This window comes from Typopeltis vanoorti, chromosome 1 (assembly GCF_054136105.1).
Source record: "Typopeltis vanoorti isolate ZY-2024b chromosome 1, IOZ_Tvanoo_1.0, whole genome shotgun sequence".
In the NCBI taxonomy this organism is placed as follows: domain Eukaryota; kingdom Metazoa; phylum Arthropoda; class Arachnida; order Uropygi; family Thelyphonidae; genus Typopeltis; species Typopeltis vanoorti.
In genome coordinates this window covers 16326036-16348983 of record NC_143549.1, presented here as the reverse complement: position 1 = coordinate 16348983, position 22948 = coordinate 16326036, and the positions used below count along the sequence as shown (strand labels likewise).

Below are 22948 nucleotides of genomic sequence, written 5' to 3'. Positions count from 1 at the left end.
TCAAACTATAGGCCTATTTGTGTGTCAGGTGTTGTGGTTAGGTTGTTGGAGAAGCTTGTGAGAACTAGGATACAGAGTTGGGTTGATAACAATGGTATTATCTTTGATAGACAGCATGGATTTGCTAAAGGGAGGTCATGTGTTAGTAATCTACTTACTTATTACAAATAAGTGACTGCTTCCTTGGACAGAGGAAAAGGATACACAGTATCATACTTGGATTTTGCAAAGGCTTTTGATAGAGTACCTCATGATAGGTTGACAGTCAAACTAGAGCAGATGGGGTTGGATATTAGATTGGTGCATTGGATTGGAGACTGGCTATCTGATAGGTATCAACAAGTTGTGTATGGAGGAGCGATATCCAGGAAAAGGAAAGTCACTAATGGAGTGCCTCAGGGGGTCTGTTTTAGGTCCATTGCCGTTTAACTTGTATATTAATGATATAGGTGAAGATTTGGATGGAGATATTCAGTAGTTTTCAGATGGTGCAAAGTTGGGATAAACCATGAAGTGTAATGAAGATGTTGTGGCCTTACAGGAAGACTTGAATAGATTGATTGATTGGGCATGGAAATGGAGATGTGAGTTCAATGTTGCAAAATGCAAGGTTTTAGAATTTGGAAAACAAAGATGGGATGCAGAATTTATGCTTGGTGAGAATATATTGTTGGAGGTAGAGGAAATAAGAGATCTGGGGATGATAGTTGATAAGGATCTAAAATTTAGGAGATACATCACCAAAATTGTGAAGACAACACAAAGGCTTCTGGGAATGATGCGGAGGACACTGACGTGTAGAATTAGGGAGATTCTTGTTCCGTTGTATAAGGCTTTGATAGGCCGCACATGGACTATTGTTCCCAGATTTGGTCATCTGGTTTTCAGAAAGATGAAGAGATGTTGGAAAGGGTCCAAAGGTGATTGACTAAGGTAGTTTCTGATCTCAGGAATGTCGAGTATGAGGAAAGATTGAGAAGATGTAATTTGCAGAGTCTGGTGGATAGGAAGAAGAGGGGAGATATGATAGAGACCTACAAGTTGGTAAGGGGTTGTTATAGGATCAATGCTGGAGAAATTCTACAGAGAATAGTGGGAGATCGAGGAGAACCAGAGTTCATCCCTGGAAACTGTATAAAGAGTGTATGAGTAAGGGAGTGAGAGGCAGGTTTTTTCGTGCAGAGTTGTAAATGATTGGAATGCTTTGCCTGAGAGTGTGGTGTCTGCAAGGAGTTTGAAGGTGTTCAAGGCACGGTATGATGAGCTGTGCATGTAATAAAAGGACCTCCCAGATGAATCTTTTACTCCATGAGGTCTTGGGGTAATAATAATGATAATAATAGTAATAATAATTTGATGATGATGATGATGATGATGACTTACCTACTTCTGATAACTGGTTGCAGCATAAAATAGTGACAGTATTGGAAAACAAAATAGCAAAAATTCTCTTGGACTCTAGAATACAAACTGATCACCATCTTAACACAAGAGACTTGAAATCACAATTATCTAACATCGGCAGTTTTGGATTATTGATATAGCTGTGCCCAGTAATAACAACATTAACAACAAAGAACTGGAATAAATTACTAAGTATCGAGATCTGACAATCGAAGTTGGTCGGCTGTAGCTTAAACACACCAAAGTCATCCCAATAGTTATCAGTGCACTTTATTCAATTTCAAGAAAGCTATCGAACTATTTACAAGAATTAAACATCAACGAAGTGACTGCATTTGATCTACAAAAGACGCTTTACTTGGAACAGTCCATATTTTACAACAATACCTGACAGACTACTCTTAGATTCTTGGGCAGGATCTGAATTGCTCTGTATCATCGGACAAATTGTTGTTAGAATGATATATTATTTACTGTGTATCCATTACTTTAGTAATAATAATAATAATAATAATTTATTCATTTGTAAGATAATTTTTTATTTCTGATATATATATATATACATTTTTTTTTTAGATCATGATGGTGAAGCAATAACTTGCTGTGATGCCAGAGTGTTGAACAGACCTGATCTTTCTCATCCTGAATGTTTTCCAATCAGTCTTCCATCTACTGACAAATTCTATGGTCCTCTCAACCAAACATGCATGGAATTTACTCGCTCTAGCCCATTCTTTTGTGAATTTGAAGACTGCCTCCATAAGTTTCCTAGAGGTAACAGCACAATAATTCAGCATTCATGTGTGGTTGGTTGTATTTGAAACACTTGAAGGGATTTTTTCAGTAATCATTATCTTGGATTTTTGTAATGTAGATTCTGTTAGTGCCCTTGTGATCCTATTTCATTTATGATCTCGGTGTTTATAATTTGGTTTCAGATTATTTAACTCACTTTTATAGGTCTTTTTTTAATTTCTTTTAATATAATTGTTACTGTACTTTCAATCAGTTATTTCCATGTTATAAATAAAAGTGAAATTTAATTAAAAAAAGGCAGAAACATTGCATGGAGGTATTTGTTACTTGCAGATATACTGGAGAGGATTATTAGTGATGATACCAATATTGTGGCTCTTACGGAAGGAAGGAAGGAAGATATAAGTTCAAAAGCTGGTTAAATCATTATTATTATTATTATTGCTATGTGACACCTCCAAGGAGTCCAAAGACTCATTGAGGGAGGGCACCTGTCTCCACCACTCAATCTACTAATTACAGTGAACCACATTATCTACACCAACACCATTTACTGCCCATCAACACCACTAATGTTTTCACAGACAATCACAAACTTCCATGCCCACATTGGGATTCGAACCCACAGCCTTTTGGCTGGAGTGCGGATACGCTAATCACTCGGCCAACTAAACCAGAATCCAAAGTATTACTCAGAATTATTTAATTTTACCAATAAAATCAACTTCTAATGTAACATAAATTACTGATACAGATGCAAAAATATAAATGCAAATAGGAATATTGATATAAAAATACTGTATAAATATAAATGTTAATCAGTATTTGGAAGCTACATGTAATATATGTATTGTATGCAATGGAGCATCTAGGAAATAAATTACTACCTGGTAGGATTACTATTGGGAGGAAAAGGAAACACACACACACACACACACACACACACACACACACACACACACACACACACACACACACACACACACACACACACACACACACACACACACACACACACACACCCCACAGAACTGTTGCCACTATTATATCTTTTTCACTCAACTCTGGATTCTTTCCATCACTTTTTCATCCCCAAGAAATGCAGGTGATCAAATTTGTGGCTGTATCAAAACCGATGTGTCCCCTAAAATATAGGTGACACATCGGCAAAATTGTGAAGATAACACAAAGGCTTCTGGGAATGATGCAGAGGACACTGATGTGTAGAAGTAGGGAGATTCTTGTTCTGTTGTATAAGGCTTTGATTAGGCCTCACAAGAACTATTGTGCCCAGATTTGATCACCGGGTTTTCAGAAGGATGAAGAGATGTTGGAAAAGGTCCAAAGGTGATTGACTAAGGTAGACCTCTGGAATGTCGAGTATGAGGAAAGATTGAGAAGATGTAATTTGCAGAGTCTGGTGGACAGGAGGAAGAGGGGAGATATGATAGACCTACAAGTTGGTAAGGGGTTGTTATAGGATCAAAGATCAATGGTGGAGAAATTCTACAGAGAATAGTGGGAGATCAGGGGAGAACCACAGGTCATCCCTGGAAACTGTATAAAGAGGGTGTGAGTAGGGGAGTGAGAGGCAGGTTTTTTTTCGTGCAGAGTTGTGAATGATTGGAATGCCTTGCCTGAGAGTGTGGTGTCTGCAAGGAGTTTGAGTGTGTTTAAGACATGATATGATGAGATGTGGGTGTGATAAAAGGACCTCCCAGATGAGGTCTTGGGGTAATAATAATAATAATTATAAAGATGGATAATAATCTCCTATTTCAGCTGGTCAATGTATTCTTCAATATCCAGATTGATCCGTTGAGTTATTTTGCTCACCAGTGTAGTATGCTCTCTAAACTTCAACTCCCTGTTCACTGTCAACCCAAATTCATTGATGAATTTCCTACAATCAAGTTCCATTAGTGGAATATTCAATTTATAATAATTTCTACTCATTATTGTTCAATATTATCAGTCTATTGAAATCATTCTGTAAGATTTCTACCTTTTATTGATTGTTGGCATACCTACTTTTTTGCATATCTGCAAATAACAGATATTCTGTTGTATTGGAAACCAACTACAGAGAAGTCTAGAAATGAGTAACTAATGCACATCAGGACTCTAGAATACTAGTTATGAGGAAAGGTTGAGGGGAAAGTGTAGAATTTATAAGTGGAAAAGAGTTGACCTGATAGAGTGAAGTGATTTTACAATTAATATAAAAGGGATTATATATCATCATTAGTCATTTTCAATCCACTGTAGGATGAAGGCCTTTCCAAGATGATTGTTATAACTCTCCTTCAATGTTTCTCCTGCAAATCTTATGATTTCATCAATCTTTTGTGATTTAGCCCAGTGTTATGGTCATTTTTCCTCCTATGGAATTCAATCTAGTGCTTCTTTTGCCTACCGTTAGTGTTGTCTTCAAGCAATATGCACAGCCCATTGCCACTTTAGATGTTTCACTCTTTTTATAATGTCAGAGATATTGGTTTGAGTTCTTATCCTTTTGTGATACCAAGCAATCTCTTTCTATACTAAATTGTTGTTCTTAGTTTTTGAGTTTCTTTTGCATTTAATGTCCATGTTTCATAGCCATATGTCAACAGGGAGAATGCATAGTTTAAAAACTTTCCTTTTCAGGTATAGTGGTAATTGGTTTTTGAATACTGACTGTAATTTTTCAAATGCTTTCTGCCCAGTCATTGTTCATCTTTTGACTTCTTGCATGGTATTTTGATCCATCGATAATCCGTTGTCCTATATACATGTAATGATTCACTTCTTCAATTTTATCATCATCATCATCACTGATTTTTATTATTTTTGGTTGTACATAGCTATTGAACATAGCTTAGGTCTTCTGTAAGTTTATCTTGAAGCTGGCTGTTTTGCTAGCAGTTTGGAGTTCACAGATATTATTATTATTATTATTATTATTATTGTCAACCCTGTAACCACCCTGCAACAACCAATATCCGACAAGTACATGGCGATACACAGAATTCTAAGCATTAGAAACCTGAAACACTACATGACATTAATGACATTAACAAGGAATTACTTCAACATCATCTATTGAAACAACAGAGACACATATCGTATAACACGACCTACAACAACTCTCTACATCCCCACACCCTTCAATAACTCATACAGTTCTTTTGTGAGATCATATCAGATACCCACGCAACTCAACAACCTACCAAGAAAGTTAAAACACATAGATAACTACAGAACATTAAAAAACGAACTCTGGAAAATATACCAACAAAGTTAAGAAACCATTAACACTAATATACACATCACAAATCACTAGCATCCCATGCCTACATCCCATACATAAACAGTAGCAACAACACAAAGAGTGAAGGCTAAATCCCACTCTCTACATAAAAGCTAACTCAAGCTTCGAGGTAGGTGGGATTAACTTGCCTCATTCATCTACAAGTAATCCTTATAAACAAATGCAGAAATTTGTATGTATAATCATTCTTTCTCAAACTTAAAAAAATAAAAAATAAAAAAATAAAAAATAATAATAAAATGTTAAAAAAATGTTAATTACTAATTAAAAAAAATCTGTAATAATGATCATTATGAATATTATAATAATATACGTTGTAAACAGTTATTGTTATTATTATTATTTAAAAAAATTTTATGTACAAGAAAGTATTTGTTATGCATAATTGTGTTCCTATAATGTATGTAATTTATCTGAGAAAAAAAAAAAAAAATTATTATCCAGGCCTCCATGGAGTCCAAAGACTCATCGTGGGAGATCCTTCCTAAGAAACACAAATCTATCATACCACTCCTTAAACTCACTGACTATTCTTGCTCTCACCACTCCATCAGGCAATGCATTCCATGGTTCAACCATCCTCCATGCAAAGAAACCACTCCTCATCCTCTTGCTCACAGATTCCTTTTGTAACTTCCAGGGATGGCCACTTGTCATCAGTCCTTCCCGCTGTTCAACCAAGCGAAAGAACTCCCCACTGTCAACCCTGTAACCACCTCTCAACAGTTTAAAAAAGTCTCAATCATATCAGCTCTCCTTCTTCTATCCACCAAACTCTGCAGTCCACATTCCCTCAGCCGATCCTCATAACTATCATTGTAGAGTCCTGAAACCATCTTTGTTATCCACCTTTGTACCCTTTCCACAGTTAATTTATCCCTTTCAAATCCTGGGGACTAAATCTAAGAACAATAGTCCAAGTGTGGTCTGATCAGGGTCTTATACAACAGAATAATAACTGTGTTTATCTCCTTGAAGGTCAGCGTCCTTCTCATTATTGCAGCAATCCTCTGTGTACCTTCACCACCTTTGCAATATGTCACCTAAATTTCAGGTTTCTATCAATCATCAACCCCAGATCTCTTGTCTCCCCTACTTCCTCCAGTATAACTCCTCCAATAGAGTATGCAGTGTCCCATCGATGTTTCTCAAACCTCAAGACCTTACATTTTGCTGCATTAAACTGAAATCCTCATTCATTTGCCCATCTATCTAGCTTATTCAAATCCTCTTGCAGGGCTGCCACATCTGCACTATTACTAATAATCCTTCCCAGCTTAGCATCATCCGCAAACAACTGAATATCCCCTTGCAATCCACTGACAATGTCATTGATATAAAGGTTAAACAATATAGGTCCTAGTACTGAGCCCTGTGGGACCCCTCTTGTAACCCTCTGCTTCCTTGAAACTGCCCCACCATACACAACTCTCTGATACCTATCGGACAGCCAATCCTGAATCCAGTTGACCAATCTGACATCCAGACCCATATGCTGCAACTTAAATATCAGCTTATCATGTGGCACCCTATCAAATGCCTTCGCTAAGTCTAAGAAAATGGCAGTATATGCCTTTCCCTCATCTAATGCTCCTGTAACTTTTTCATAAAAGGCTAACATATTGCTAAAACAAGAGCGCCCCTTCACAAATCCATGTTGACTCTCACAGATAACATTACCCTCATCTGCCCAATGCTGTGTACGGTCCTTCACTACTTTCTCCAAGATCTTACTAACTACTGATGACACAAAAACTGTCCAATAATTAGATACTTCCAGTCTGCTACCGCCCTTATGCAATGGCACTATCTTACCTTCTTTCCATTCCATGGGCACCTTTCCCGCAGCCAGACTTTCATTGAAAAGCCAGGTCAAAGGCACTGTCAGTTCCCTAGCACATTCTCTCAAAATGCGTGGTGAAATACCATCCAGTCCCACAGCTTTACTGACATCCAGAGTACTCAGTATTTGAAACACACTCTTCTCCTGTACCTCTAAACCTGGCCAATCCCTCTAGCATTAAAACTGACTCCTCCAGGATGAAATACTCCAATAAAGTATTCATTGAACAATTCCACTATGTCCTCTGCATCAGTCACTCTATTCCCACTTTTATCCCGCAGTAGCATTCTTCCGCAGTCATTTCTCCTCCTATTGGCCACATATCTAAAACATTCCCTAGGATTTTCTTTGGATCTTAGGGCCAATCTCCTCTCATATTCCAGTTTCATCTCCCTTACCATACTAGTCACTCTTCTGGCCTGTGTCTTAACTCTTCATGCATCTTCTCTTCTTCAATAGCCTCTTTTTCGTGTGCAATTCCTGTTTAATATTGGTTGGCATCCACTTTACTTCAAATTGTGTCCCCTATGTTCACTCGTGGTATACAACTTACCATTGCTGCTAATAATATGAGAGTGAAAGTTTGAATATTTCTTCTAGGCATGATGTACAGTAGAAATATTTCCATTAAAATGAATTGTTGCTGTTGCATTGGTTTATGCTCATTTGATGGTCCTGACATATGGTTCCTCCACTTGCTGGTTTTGTAATGCTTTAAGTGTAGCACAAGTTTTTACTGAATCAAAGGCTTTTTCATAATCAATAAAAAAATAATAGTAGTTCATATTCACTACACTGTTCAATAATCTGTTTTACAACTTGAATATGATCCATTGTGCTAAAGCCACTTAAAAAGTCTCCCTGTTCCTTTGTGCAAGGTATGGAGTTTCACAACTTTTGTAAATCCTTTGTAAACTACTAATAGTAGGCCAATGGGTTGATAGTTCTTCAAGTCTTCTGCTTCACCTTTCTTGTATATCAAAATAAGGGTAACCTTTTTCCATGCTTTTGGAATATCATTTTTCTTCAGACAAAGGATAAAAGTTTTTACAAAATTCTGTAAATAACTTTCCCCATCTGATTTTATAAATTCAGCAATGACTCCATCCTATCCTGCACTTTTCCAGTTTTCATGCGTTGGATTCTCCACATAGCTTCTCCTGATAGAATTTGTGGCACTTCAGTTATTTCATAGTTGTCTTCTTTTTCATTTGTTTTATCATCTTGATATAATCTTCAATAAAAAATCTTCAGTCCTTGTTGCTATATATCTATCTCTGATTATTTTCCCATCTCGCAGTTTGACTCCAACCATTTGTTTATTGCTATTCATTAATTGCTGTTTGGTTTTTTTGAGGCTGCATTTGTCTTCAGTTATTTATAAGTTATTTATAAGTCAGGGGAGAACCAGAGGTCATTCCTGGAAACTGTATAAACAGGGTGTGAGCAGGGGAGTGAGAAACAGGTTTTTTGCATGTAGAGTTGTGAATGATTGGAATGTCTCGCCTGAGAGTGTGATGTCTGCAGAGAATTTGAGTGAGAAGTTGAGTGTTTAAAGCGCGATATGATGGCTGTGTGTATGGACCTCCTAGATGAGTCTTTGACCCCATGGGATCTTGGGTGATAATAATAATAATAATAATAAGTTTACAAATGCATTTTCTTATTTCTTCCTTGATGCATTTTTGGACTGTTTTGCAGAATTAGGATATTCAGTTTTATTTGTTAGGTGATCAGATGGTTTCATTTCTCTTCATAAGCTGTCTTGTTTCTGTTCTGTGGTACCAGCAATTTCAAGTGAGCATTGCAAAAGGTCTTCAGTAATAATGTCATTACTTTTTTAGTTACAGAAGTCTCAGGCAACATGTAGAGAAAACAGGATCCAGAGGTTTGGATTTGGTTCCAACATGAAAGGATCTGATTGTAACAAAGATGTTTTCTCTGTCTCTGGTTGGTGAGAGTGACCATGTAGTCCTGCCTAGGATATGAAATAGGCGTAGAAGTATCAAGAAGAAAGGAATTTATGCTGAATTATAAGGCAAGTGATTATAATAATCTTAGAAATCAGTTAGGGCAGTTCTATGGCTGGAAGAGTTGAAAAGGAGATATATATATATATATATATATATATATATCAGGAATGCATAGGAGCTAGTGACGAAATGTTTATCAGCCTCAATGGGAAATTGCTTTTCTAAAGTGAAAAAGATAACAGGTATAAAGTGGATAAATAGTGAAATAATCAGAGAGGAACTGTAGATGCACAAGAGGTTATTGAAAAAGTAAAAGAGGTTAAGAAAAGTATAAAGAGAGAGTTGAAAAGCAGTTGCATGAGAAATATAAGACTCAAACCAGGACATTAACTAGTACAATAAGAAAGGAAAAATGGAATAAAAGAAAAAGTTAGCATTACAATCTAAGGAAAATTCTAAGGAATTATTTCATTATAGTAGTCACTAGAGGGGGAAACAATCATGGATGAATGACCCTTCTAGAAATGAGACTAAATGACTAATGCAGATGACACAGTGGAGGTGTTATATGATCACTTTATCATAAAACTCAATCTATATTGTCAGTTTGTATATTTTGGTCATCAAATACATTTCTAACTGAATCATCCTCTTTCAGATAGTTATTTTCATGCTATCTTGTCATCAGAAACCAGTTTTACTAACCTTTCCTTTTCCATTCTGTTTAAGTGACTGTACTACTGTTATTGTTCTGCTCCATTTCTGAAAGCTGACAATATCAGATTCCTTCCTGATAACTTCGTTTTTTAAATAATATGTCTGTGTTCCCTGATTTTTATCAGATCTCACATACCTGCAGTCTTCAGTATTTGATTCACTGTTTTATTTCTAACCCAGCTCTTATATCTATTAAGTTAAGATTAGTTTGAACATCTTTTTTTTTTCTTCTGTTTTTGTTGTGTATTGTTATATAAAGCTACCTTGATAATAATTAAATTAAATTACAATTAATTAATTACAGGAGATATTCAGTTGTTAGCAGTTGATGTGAAGCTTGGGATGGTTATTAATTACTAGTAGTGCTGATGTTTTGGTTCTTCAAGAGGATTTGAATAAGCTAGAAAGGTGAGGAAATGAATGGGGGACATCAGTTTAATGCAACTAAATGCAAGATTTCGAAATTTGGGATCCACAGATGGGATACTTTATGTTCACTTGGTGGACTTATACTGAAAACATAGAGGAAGCAAGGGATCTTGAAGATTGTAGATAGAAATTTAAAGTTCAGGGGACATGCTGCAAAGATTGTGAAGGAATCTCAGAAAATTGCTGCAGTATTGAAGAGAACATTCTCCATGAGAAATAAACAAATGGTGATCCCATTGTATGAAGCTTTGAACAGACCACATTTGAATTTCTACTCAACTCTGGTCACCAGGATTCGAAGCAGGTGAAATAATCTTAGAGAGGATGTAGCGTCTACTACTCATCTGAAATTTCTGTAGGATCTTTTAAGTCTCTGATTAATTGCTTTTATTTTGAACTCCTTGGTGCTATCTTCTCATGTTTTGTGTGAATTTCTTGCTTAATATAGTACTGCACTGTTCATTTTTATAGAGTGATAATTTTATTATCATTATTATTATTAACATCTTACCTTCATGGAGTCAGAGATTCATCAGGAGGTGCATACTATTACACACAAACCTCAAACACACCACACCATGCCTTAAACTGATTCAATGTGTCCACATTCACAACGTACTCAGTTGCATATCACAAATTAAGCCCATTCCAGTACAAATTGAACAACAATGTCACTAATACATCCCCCCCCCCACTAGTGACATTCCTCTTTTGGGATACTTCCCCCCTCCCATATACAACTTTCTGATACCTATCTGACAGCCAGTCACAGATCTAACTAACTAGTCTTCTGTTATCCATTACATTCACTGCATTACACTCACTAACTTCTCTTCATGCAAAGAAGCTTTTCTTCACTCCTCTGCTCACACCCTCCTTATACACTTCCCAGAGATGGCCTCTTGTTCTAACCCCTCTCCCATTCTATGAAAAATTTCTTCCATATCAACCTGATAATAACCCTATTAACTTATATGTTTCAATCATGAATGATAAATGCACGTAAACACAAGAAAGATATTTAATTGACCAAATATTTCGGTCTGGAAATAGCAGACCATCTTCAGTGGTATTATTCAGATCGAAATATTTGGTTAATTAAATATCTTTCTTGTGTTTACGTGCATTTATCATTCAGTCTTATGTCACAAGTATCCTTAAAACAGCAAATGTTTCAATCATATCCCCCCAACTTCTCCTATTCATGAGATTTGCAAGTTACATTCTTTCAATCTCTCTTCATACTCCACATTCCAAAGACCACTGACAATCTTGAAATATTCTCTGCAATGTTTCTAACATATCCTTGTCACCATGAAAACCCAGTGACCAAATCTATGCACAATAATCGATATAAAGCCTGACCAAGGCCTTATACAGTGGAATCATAACCTATTTATTTCTGCATGTCACAGTCCTCCACATCATTGCCATTATCTGATGTGATGACTTCACAATTTGTGCACTATGACCCCTGAATTTCAGGTCCTTGTCCATCACAACTCCCAGACCTCTCCTCTACCTCCTTTATCCCCACTACGTGTATACTTTGCATCCCATTATTGCTTAATGAATTTCAAAATTTTGTACTTTTGCAACACTGAATTCACAATGCCACTTACCTGCCAATTTGTACAATCTCTTCAAGTCCTCCTGTAAGGCCATGACATCTGCTTGACTCTGCATTGCTCTCCTCAATTTTGCATCATCTGTAAACAGTTGCATATCACCAATTAAGCCCATTCAGTACAATTAAACAACAATGTCCCTATTGCATACCCCTGTGGCACAGCACTAGTGACATTCCTCTTTCAGGATACTACCCCTCCCCCTCCCCCATATACAACTTTCTGATATCTGTCTGATAGCCAGTCATGGATCTAACTAACTGGTCTTCTGTTATCCACTCTCAATTTATTTTATTATTATTATTATTATTACCATCCCAAGACCTCATGGAGTCAAAGACTCATCTGGGAGGTCCTTTTATCACACACACACAGCTCATCATACAGTGTTTTAAACATATTTAAACTCTTTGCAGACACCACATTCTCAGGCAAGGCATTCCAATCATTCACAACTCTGCACAAAAAAAAACTTGCCTCTCATTCCCCTACTCATCCTCTTTATACAGTTTCCAGGGATGACCTCTGGCAGAGCCATATTCATGGGTGTGCGAACTGTGTGGTGGCACAGGGCCCCACGCCACTGCACAGTTTTTATGTATTTTCTTGGTAAAATAAACACCAAGTTTTTCATGAAAATACATTAAAATTAATCTGATAATGGCACGTTGTTCTTTCATTGGCACTGCACCGTGTTACTGCTCGCTCAGTATCTCATGGCTGAAGCCAGACCGGCATCTGGCTCTGTTGTTCGATGAAATAACATTAGGATAAACAGTAATTGGTATAGGGAATAAATTTTAAGATCGTAGCGCTAAAGCGGTAGTATTTGAAACTACTTTAAGATATATAACAATATCGTAGAACATAATGTTAAATAGGGAAAAGTGCATTTTAAAACAGGTGTTTTTAATAATTTTAAGGAGTTTTTGGATTTTAATTTATGATTTTATGAATAAGTACGTATATACACGTACTGTCATGGCAATTTTATTATGTGACATTACTTGCAAAACATCTTAAAAAAATATATATTTTGTAAACTGGTTTTACGTTATCCGACATCAGAATTTTTCTTCAATAGCAGTTTTCAATCTATATTAGATTTATTTATTTTCTAATATTATCTATTTCAGATATATTTTATTTATCAGGTAAGTAATTTTGTTTTAATTTATTAACTTATTTTATAATAAAATCTATCATATTAAATTCTAGAGTATGACTAGTCACGAGAGAGATTATTATGGAAGAAAATACCCAAGTGGGCATGAAAAACGAAAGCGAAAACAAGAAAATGAAGCGGCTGAGGAACGTTAAAGAAATTCACTGTTTAAATTTATGAAGTTGAACTCATATATTTGTTCAGATATATCAGTTGATAACGGGAGTTCTGAAATAACTACAAACAGTTCTTCAGCTTCAACATTAATTAATAATGAGAGTTCTGAAATACTCAAAGGAAGTAGAGAACATGATGCGTTTGATCAAACAATGAGTATTGAAGATCCTAAAACTGAGACACTAGAGGAAGGTGAACTATTTACTATTGATGAGCCAGCAATATGGCCCAAACTGCAACACTAACACAAATTGTACAACGTGGTCCACCGTCTCCTCCGACTGCAAATGATTTTCCAAAAGATGACAACAAGAGGTGTTTTTCCACAGCTCACTATGTTAGGACAATTACAAACGGAGAGAAGCAAAACAGAAGATGGCTTGTATATTCAAACTCTTCCAACTCTATTTTTTGTTTTTGTTGCAAATTATTTTCTCCTGATGATAATTTTTTATCTAATAATGGCTTTTTTGACTGTCAACATGTAAGTGAAAGATTAAAGTCACACAAACGAAATCCAGTGCACATGAAATGCATGTATTCATGGACACAAATGGAATGTAATTTAAAAAATCACAATACAATTGATCTGGCAAATCAAAATGTCATAAAATGTGAGGGAGAACGGTTAAGAAATGTTTTAAGACGAATAACAGCAGCAATTCTTTATTTATCTGAACATAATTTAGCTTTTAGAGGTAATTTTGATACTTTGTAAACAGCCCATAATGGTAATTTTTTAGGAATCATAGAATTAAGTGCAGAATTTGATCCACTTTTAAAAGATCATTTAATACGATGTTATGTTTGGGGAAAAAAATTATAGGTAAGAAACAAAATTCGTATCTATCGTCCATTGTGCAAAATAAATTAATTGTTGATATGGGAACCAAAATTCAACGAAATATTGTAAATATGATACGACAAGCAAAGTACCATTCAATAATTCTCGATTGTACTCCTGATGTTAGTCATCAGGAGCAAATTTCATTATTTTTTAGATTTTTACATATATTTAGATATTGAAATTCGTGAACACTTTTTGACGTTTTTAACAACTAATGACACTATTGGTAAAGGTATATATGAAAATATAAAATCACTTTTGAATAAATTTAATCTTAAATTGTCAGATTGTAGAGGGCAAGGGTATGTTAACGGAGCGAATATGAAAGGAGTATATAAGGGAGTCCATGCTTACATTTTAAATGAAAACAAAAAGGCATTTTAAACTCCTCGCGCCTGTCATAATTTAAATTTGATTTTAGGGGATGTCGCAAAATCATCAATTATAGCAATAAATTTTTTTAATGTTATACAAAAAATATATACATTATTTGCTGCCTCAACTTCACGTTGGAACATATTAAAGAAATTCGTTAAGCAATTAACTCCAAAACCGTTATGTGATACAAGATGAGAATGTAGAATAAAATCAGTTAGAGTTGTACGTTTCCAAATTCCAGAATTTTTAAATGCACTAAAAGAATTATCTAAAATTTCATCAGATAATACTATCAAAGTAGAAGTAGTTTCAATATATGAACAAATAGATTCATTTCAGTTGTTACTAAGGCTTGTAATTTGGTATGAGCTTTTGTCAAGTTAATTTAGTAAGTAAAGTATTACAAAATGCAAAAATTCCCATAGACATAGCAACTAAGCATATTAAAGAGTTAGTGCAGTACTTTGAAGAGCAGAGAATATCAGGATTTGATAGCTGTTTTGAGATTGCTAAAGAACTGTCAAATCTATTAGAAATAAAAATTAAATTTAGAGTACATCAAAGAAAAGTATTTTTTGATTATGAAATGCCTGATGAATCACACATAGGTAGGCTGACCATATTTCCTTGAGACAAAAACGGGACAATGCAATGCCAAAAACGGGATGGGAGTTATGTAATATTCTATATTAATGAAAAAGTAAGACGATTAAAAAAAAAGTTTTACTCTGCCCAATATGTATGGTGATAAAAAACTGGTAATTATTGCTTCTGATTTGGTTCATGCTGAAGAAAATTTTGGTTCATAAATTTTATTGATCAATGTCGATAAGCAGTGACGTGGATAAGTAGGGTCTTTGCTGCCCACATGCAATTTCAATCTAAGTGCCCCTGTAATGATCCGGGCGTGTGTGGTTCTTTTACGATAACAAAAATTTAAATTATTTGAAATTTCTTAAATAAATTTTGACAGAACAGCCACACTTTGGTTCGCTAAATGTAACGAACTGGGTGTGTTGAGTAGGCAGGATAATCGTTAAAAACCCGAATATTAAAAATTCTTAAAAGTTAAAGCAAATTTTGAAGCCACTTCACTTTAATCGTTGAATATAATGATACAGGGATTATAGCCTTCTCACCGACCTGAATCACTAACAAAATTAAAATGAATTTTAATTAAAGTTAAAATTTATTTGAACTAAAGTTTAAAAAATTCTTGCATTTTACAAGTTACTAAATTCTTAGTAACTTGTAAAATTTTTTTAATAATTTTTATAAGTGGAACTATCTTTCAGGAAAATAAAAGAAACTTAAGATGGATGAGAAAATAAGAAAAGAATTCAGAAATAATTAGAATATTTAATATAAGTATTCAAAAAATACAATCTTTACATAATAACAGAAAATAAATTAAATTACACAAATATACTTGAAATTTTGTTTATTAAAATTTTAGGGTTCTTGATTTCATATTCACAAAATTAGAAATAATGGTCTTAACGTCTAATTCCGCACATATATCATTTTCAATAGCTATTAATGCCAAACTAACAAGCCTGTTTAGTGACATACTTGTCCTTAAGTAGATTTTAATCAATTTCAACTTGGAAAAGGAACGTTCACCGCTCGCTACAGTAACACGTAAGGTTAATAGTATTCTTAAAGCAATTGAAAAGTTAGGGAAAGATAAATTATTGGACACAATGAAATTAAGAATATCAAAAGGGTTTTGAATATTTAAATTTTCCTTCCGAAAAATATCCCGGAAAGCACATAACTCGTCATATAGTTCTATTGCATTTACATCTTTATTGTCGCTGTCCTTCAGGAGAATCTCTAAATCGTCACAATTTTTTTCGTAAATCTTCGTTATTAATTTGTAGTAATATAACAAGAAATTGAAATTATCATAATATGATTTTAGTTGTTCAAAATGTTCTATTAACGAACCCGTTGCAATGTCTAGAAGTGTATAAAACACATTCACTCTAATTGTAAGTGGAGGTTTCTGTGGTTTAGAAGTTCACATGGCATATTCTGGTAATTGGACCACATATTTTTATTAAGCTATATAAAACACAATGAATAAAACCCGACAAGTTTCGTAAGTTATTTGACTTACATCTTCAGAGGTAAAAGGTAACTTAAAGTTTAAAACACAAAGAAAATAGAAATTATTAATAATAGTTCATGCTATACAGTTGTAGCCATCTGACTATTCATTAAATTAAAAATCAGAATGCAGATTCAAAGCAGTGCTGAGTTTAAACAATGCTGAATGATGCCACGTTCTGTTGTTCACGTTCATGATATCCGAGGTCTGACTGAGGTATATTTTTTATCAAAGCTGACCAAACTTGGTGGAGAATTAAGCCTTTGTGTTTATTGCATTGTGTTGGAATTCTAAGCATGTTTGCAGCTTCTTTAAATTTTCTTATGTAACAATTTTTTCTATGTACGACATGTTTGTTTTCTGCCAGAGTACATTGTGGCTGGTGAAAGTGGTATGGTATGGAAGCTTAATTCTTTACCAAGTTTGGTTAGCTTTAATAAAAAATATACCTCAGTCAGACCTCGGACATTATGAATGTGAACAACAGAACGTGGCATCATCCAGCATTGTTTAAACTCAGCACTGCTTTGAATCTGCATTCTGATTTTTAATTTTATGAATAGTCAGACAGCTACAACTGTATAGTATAAACTATTATTAATAATTTCTCTTTTCTTTGTGTTTTAAACTTTAACTTACCTTTTACCCCTGAAGATGTAAGTCAAACGACTTACGAACCTTGTCGGGTTTTATTCATTGCGTTTTATATAGCTTAATAAATATATGTGGTCCAATTACCGGAATATGCTATGTGACCATTTATGTGCAACAATTCACCCTAAATTTATCTTATGGCAATTGTGGCATTTCGTGATGATGCTCATAGTCAAATTGTCGTGTCTTCTTTCATCGTCGAACTTCCGTACCAGTTTTAAATTCTTGTTCTCCATCCACCTCTTCACTCAGTTCTTTTGCAGTTTTTAGAACTTCTTTAAAATTTGTATCTGATCGATATTCTTGTAAGAATATTCTTAATTTTTCGATAGATTCTAAAGCAAGTGTAATGTTCATATTTTTGTCTTGAAGCATTTTACTCACAGGGTTTATTCTGTTCAGTAAATCATTATTATTATTATTATTATTATTATTATTATGGGTATCTCCATGGAGTCAGTAGACTCATCGCGGGAGAACCAAACTAGCAAAACAATATCTGTCATATCTCTTCTTGAATTCGTTTACAGACGAAGAGCTCACAACTAAGTCAGGCAATGAATTCCACTCATTCACCACCCTCCAGGCAAAAAAACCTTGTTCTGACACCTTTGTTTACCACACTCTTCTTTAATTTCCAGGGATGACCTCATGTTCTTCCATCACTATCGCACAGCTGAAACAATCCTATAAAAACCTTTCAGTAATTTAAATGTTTCTATCATATCCCCTCTTCTTCACCTATCAACCAATCTCTGCAATCCACAAGCTCTCAATCTATCAATGTAGGGAACATTTTTTACATCACTCACCAACTTGGTCACTCTTCTCTGAACCCTCTACACAGCCTCCTCATCTCCAAGGAATCCAGGTGACCAGATCTGAGCACAGTAATCCAAATGTGGAAGTATCAACACTTTATAAAGGGGAATAATAACTTCTTTATCTCTGGATGTCAGTGTGTTCCTCAACAACCAAGTAATCCTATGTGCAATCTTGGACACCTTAGCAATGTGTCCTCTGAACTTCATCTCCCTATCTACCAACGACCCTAAGTCCCTAGCCTCATCAATCTCTTGGAGTACCTTTCCATCAATGTAGTACACAGCTGGTAATCTTTTAATCCCCTGATGCATGACTTTACACTTTTCCACATTGAACTGACATCCATTATCTTTTGCCCATTTTACCAGCTTATTTAAATCATCCTGAAAACTTTCAACATCAGCTTGATTTTTTATTGCGCTACCCAACTTTGCATCATCAGCAAACAACTGAATATCTCCCTTTAATCCATTTCCTATATCATTTATATACAAATTAAACAACAATGGCTCAAGCACAGAGCGCTGAGGCACACCACTGGTCACCTGCCTCATCCTGGACTCGGCTCCTCCGTACACCACCTTCTGGTATGTCTCCCTGAGCCATTCTCCTATCCATATCACCAATTTAGTATCCATTCCCATCTGTTCCAATTTGCATAACAGTGTTCTATGGGGTATCCTGTCAAATGCCTCAGCAAAATCCAGAAGTACCACTGTGTAGCCAGTTCCTTTGTCCAACTCAGATGTCATTCTATTATGAAAAGTTAATAGATTGCTAAGGCAGGATCTACCTTTAACAAAACCATGTTGGCCTCTATAGATTAGCATATCCTGATCCACCCATTCTTGAATTTTGTCTTTGAACAACGTTTCCAATACTTTTAGCACCACTCCCGAGATAGTGATTGGTCTGTAATTAACTACCACAGTTTTAGAGCCACCCTTATGCAAAGGAACCGCTTTGCCTAACTTCCACTCCCTAGGGACCATACCAGAGTTCAAATTTAAATTAAATATCCAAGTAAGAGGGGTTGACAATTCATTTGCACGTTCACAGAACACCCGAGCTGATATTCCATCTAAGCCTACAACAGTGTTTGCATTTAAATTTTGCAATATATTAAATACCTCTGATTCTTTAGCTTCAATTCTCACATTAGTTATTGCTACAGATATAGAGATATTTATATCCTCACTTGGGTGATAGACTTTTGAAAAGTGATCACTCAGTAACTCGACTATTACATCTGATTTTGTCCCCTCAATACCATCAGCACCCACTAAAGTTATCCTTCTGAAGTCATTCTTCCTCTTACTTGCTACATAGCAGAAGAACTCTTTGGGATTACCCTTGATCTCTTTGGCTAAGGTCTTCTCATAATCTGATTTAGTTTTTCTTACTATGCTGGTAACCTTCCTAGCTTGGGCCTTGTACTGCTCATGGGTGTACTGATCGCCTTTCTCCTTGTAAATTCTCCATAACATTTTCTTTTTTTGCAGATCAAGCTTGATACTACTGCTCATCCATCTAACGCTTGCCTTGATTGACCTCCTGACCATGGGGACACAATCTGATATTGCTTTCCTCAGATACCTACTGATTTTATCCCATGCACTGCTAACATCTTTCCCCTACAATATGTTCTGCCATGGGATGGCTGCAAGCTCACTCTGAAGCTTATTATAATTGCCTAACCTGTAGTTCCGTATATACCCCTTCTTAACAGAAAAATCCACAGATTTTGCAACCTCCCAGGTCAATACCACATGATCGCTTTCACCAATTGGAGGTAATGAGGACACCTTACTTATACATATAACCTCTGAACCAATAACCAGGTCCAACACTCTCACACCATGTGTCCCTTCAGTTATGTGCTGTTTCATGTAATTATCTCTTAGAAGATGTATGAACTCCATTTCCTTTTTTGCTACATGATATTTCCTCCTTCCAATTGATATCACCGTAATTAAAATCCCCCATAATAATCACTAAACCTGCACTCGTTAGACTAATTTGCTGATGCATGAATTCAATATCTCTCCTTGTACCCCCTGGCCTATAGCAGCATCCAACTGTATATTTGGTTGAGTTCGACACTATTTCACACCAGACCGCCTCAAATGAACTCTCATTCACATGTCTATCATCTTGATATACTACTTTCTTTGGCTGCAACACATCAGCTATCATCAACAGTACTCCTCCTCCTGTTCTATCTTCTCTATCCTCCCTGAAAATACTGTACCCATCACATTCAATTCCAGTGACCACATCTTCTGCTGACAGCCAAGTTTCACTAATGCCTACAACGTTTGGTGAGATTGCACTGATTAATGGCAAAAATTCTTCTCTCTTATTTCGAATGCTTTTTGCATTGGTATACAAAAATTGCAGATTCCCTCTAGATCTTATACCGGCTTTAGAACTGATATATAAGTCACTAACATCCGTAGTCCCATGACGATTTTTATCCCCTCTCTTCTGCAATTTATTCTGCATATAAGGATCAATAACTATACAATCAGTGCTAAAGTTTCTCTCTCTTACACTCAACGTTTTCAATATTAGTTTCCCTGCCCAATAACTTCAACTTGTTCAGAAAACAGTAACTTCTTCAATCGCTTATGTCCTTCCATGTTAAGATGCAGTCCATCTCTAGCATACAACTGCCTTTTTCCTTCAAACACACTCCAAACATCAACAAATTCCAGACCTCTTTTTTTTCACATTCTTGCAATCATATTATTCATTATCATCGCTCGTCTACTTAACTCGTAATTGTCAAAACGAGGCAGCACACATGCCAAGTTATAAGAGAGCAAATAAATTTGTAGTCCTTTATTATAGCACATAATGTTTGTGCTTCATGCTGAGTTTCTTTATTAAAATTTTCATTATTTAAATTTTCCAAAAGTGCATTGTAAATTTCTCCTAACTGATATCGTAGAGGGCGGATTGCATTAATTTTACTTTCCAATCACGTTTCTGATGGCTGTTTCAATGTTAAATTTTTTACGAACTTTAAAAGGATTGCCCAACGTTTGTGAGAGAATGAAAAGAAATTGTATATTTCTTGAATAATTGCAAAGATACTAATTGTATCTGCATTCACTTTGGCCTCATCGTTAATGATTATTTTTAGAGCATGAGCAGCACATGGCACGTAAAAAAGCACAAGGATTTTTGTTCAAAAGCAAATTTTGGAGCCCATATTTTTTCCCTTTCATATTTGTCCCATTGTCATACCCTTGACCTCTCATGTCTTCAATGGGAATGATTCATTTTTCCAGTCGTTCCATTATTGTTGCATATAAACCACATCCTGGTTTATGTGCAACATAAACCAGGACATGGCTTATGTTGTTCTGATTGAAACAAAAATTCGTTTCTTCACATAAAAACTGTTCACTGTTTCACTTTAGATAGACTGCAGTAGACACAACATTCTGCAGGCAAGCATTTAGCCTGCTCTCACTGCAAAATTGTAAACAGCCAGCTGATCAAAGAGGCGGCAATATACAATTTTTAAAAATTTTTATTCGGTGTATCGGGCCTTATTTATTTTAATATTGATCAATCTAAGAATTTTTTGTTTTTATGATAAAAATGTTGTTTCTTAAAAATGAACTTATGAACTGTGCCCTAGTAGTGGTGCCCCCCTTCGTAGCGGCACCTGTGCTCTGAATGCCCGCTTCTGCCGGCCCTGTCGATAAGCAGTAATTTGGGCAAAAACTTGGCCCGGGACCCACAGTATGATCAGCAACAATTGCTTGCTGATTCACTTGCTGCAATTTTATCACTTTCGCTATCACCATCACGCCTCATCATAAACGAGCTGATGTTTTTAACTGAAGCCAGAGTCTTTTCAGCATCCTTATGTTTCTGGCTACGTCGATGTTGGTTGATGTTGCTTCTGCCTTCATGATTAACGGAAAAATGGATATTACAATTTTGGCATACCACTTTTGTCCCATCACTACACAGCTTGTCCAGTTTAATAAATTTGAATTTTTTCCGGAGATCGTCATTAAAACTGCAGTTTTGCCTCTCTGACATTGCAAAGATAGACTTAAAGCTTTAAAAAATAACACTTAAAAGTTTAAAAAAATATGAAATTTAAACTATCGGCTTTGAATAACAAAGCGACTGGTTAGCATACAAGCAAAACAAAAACTAACGCTACAGCAGAACAGACGCTGCGTCTGAGACGTGCAAACGTTGCCATGAAAATTTTTTATTTTCTCTGAATAAATCATTGCAGATATTAATATTTAGTATCGAATAATGCGACTCCATGGTTATACAAATTACTGGTATCCATGATATTGATATACGATTATAGGTTTTGAATAATAATTTATGATTGACCAATGTTAAAGTGTATTTATAGTTTTTATTAAAAACGGGACAAAATTGACATTTTTATTAAAATGACGGGACGGCCGGAAAATATGGAAAAAAAAGTACTGTCCCGTTCATAACGGTACGTATGGTCAGCCTACACATAAGTGATAAGAAAGATAATTTTAGGATAAATTTCTTTTTTGTAATTTTAGATACTGCTCTACAATCTTCTTGTGTAGAGGCTTAAGTGCTGTGAGGACATTATGTTGGAGGTTTAATGGATTTTTTACAGCACTCAAAAAGAATTAAAATAGAATTTAATGCTTCCTATATTTCGTCCTAGTCACTAGGACATCTACGGGGATTACAAAGACAA

The 22948-nt window shown here is 35.4% G+C and overlaps 1 protein-coding gene across 1 annotated transcript in view; it reads left to right on the top strand.

The window, feature by feature from the left end:
- The window catches only part of LOC150109808 (chorion peroxidase-like), a 197943-nt gene that overhangs the window by 66566 nt on the left and 108429 nt on the right, over positions 1–22948 (top strand). Inside the window, exon 7 of the mRNA XM_090396224.1 lies at positions 1981–2178. Coding sequence (XP_090252350.1) covers positions 1981–2178 — 198 coding nt within the window. The remainder of the gene's footprint in view (positions 1–1980; positions 2179–22948) is intronic.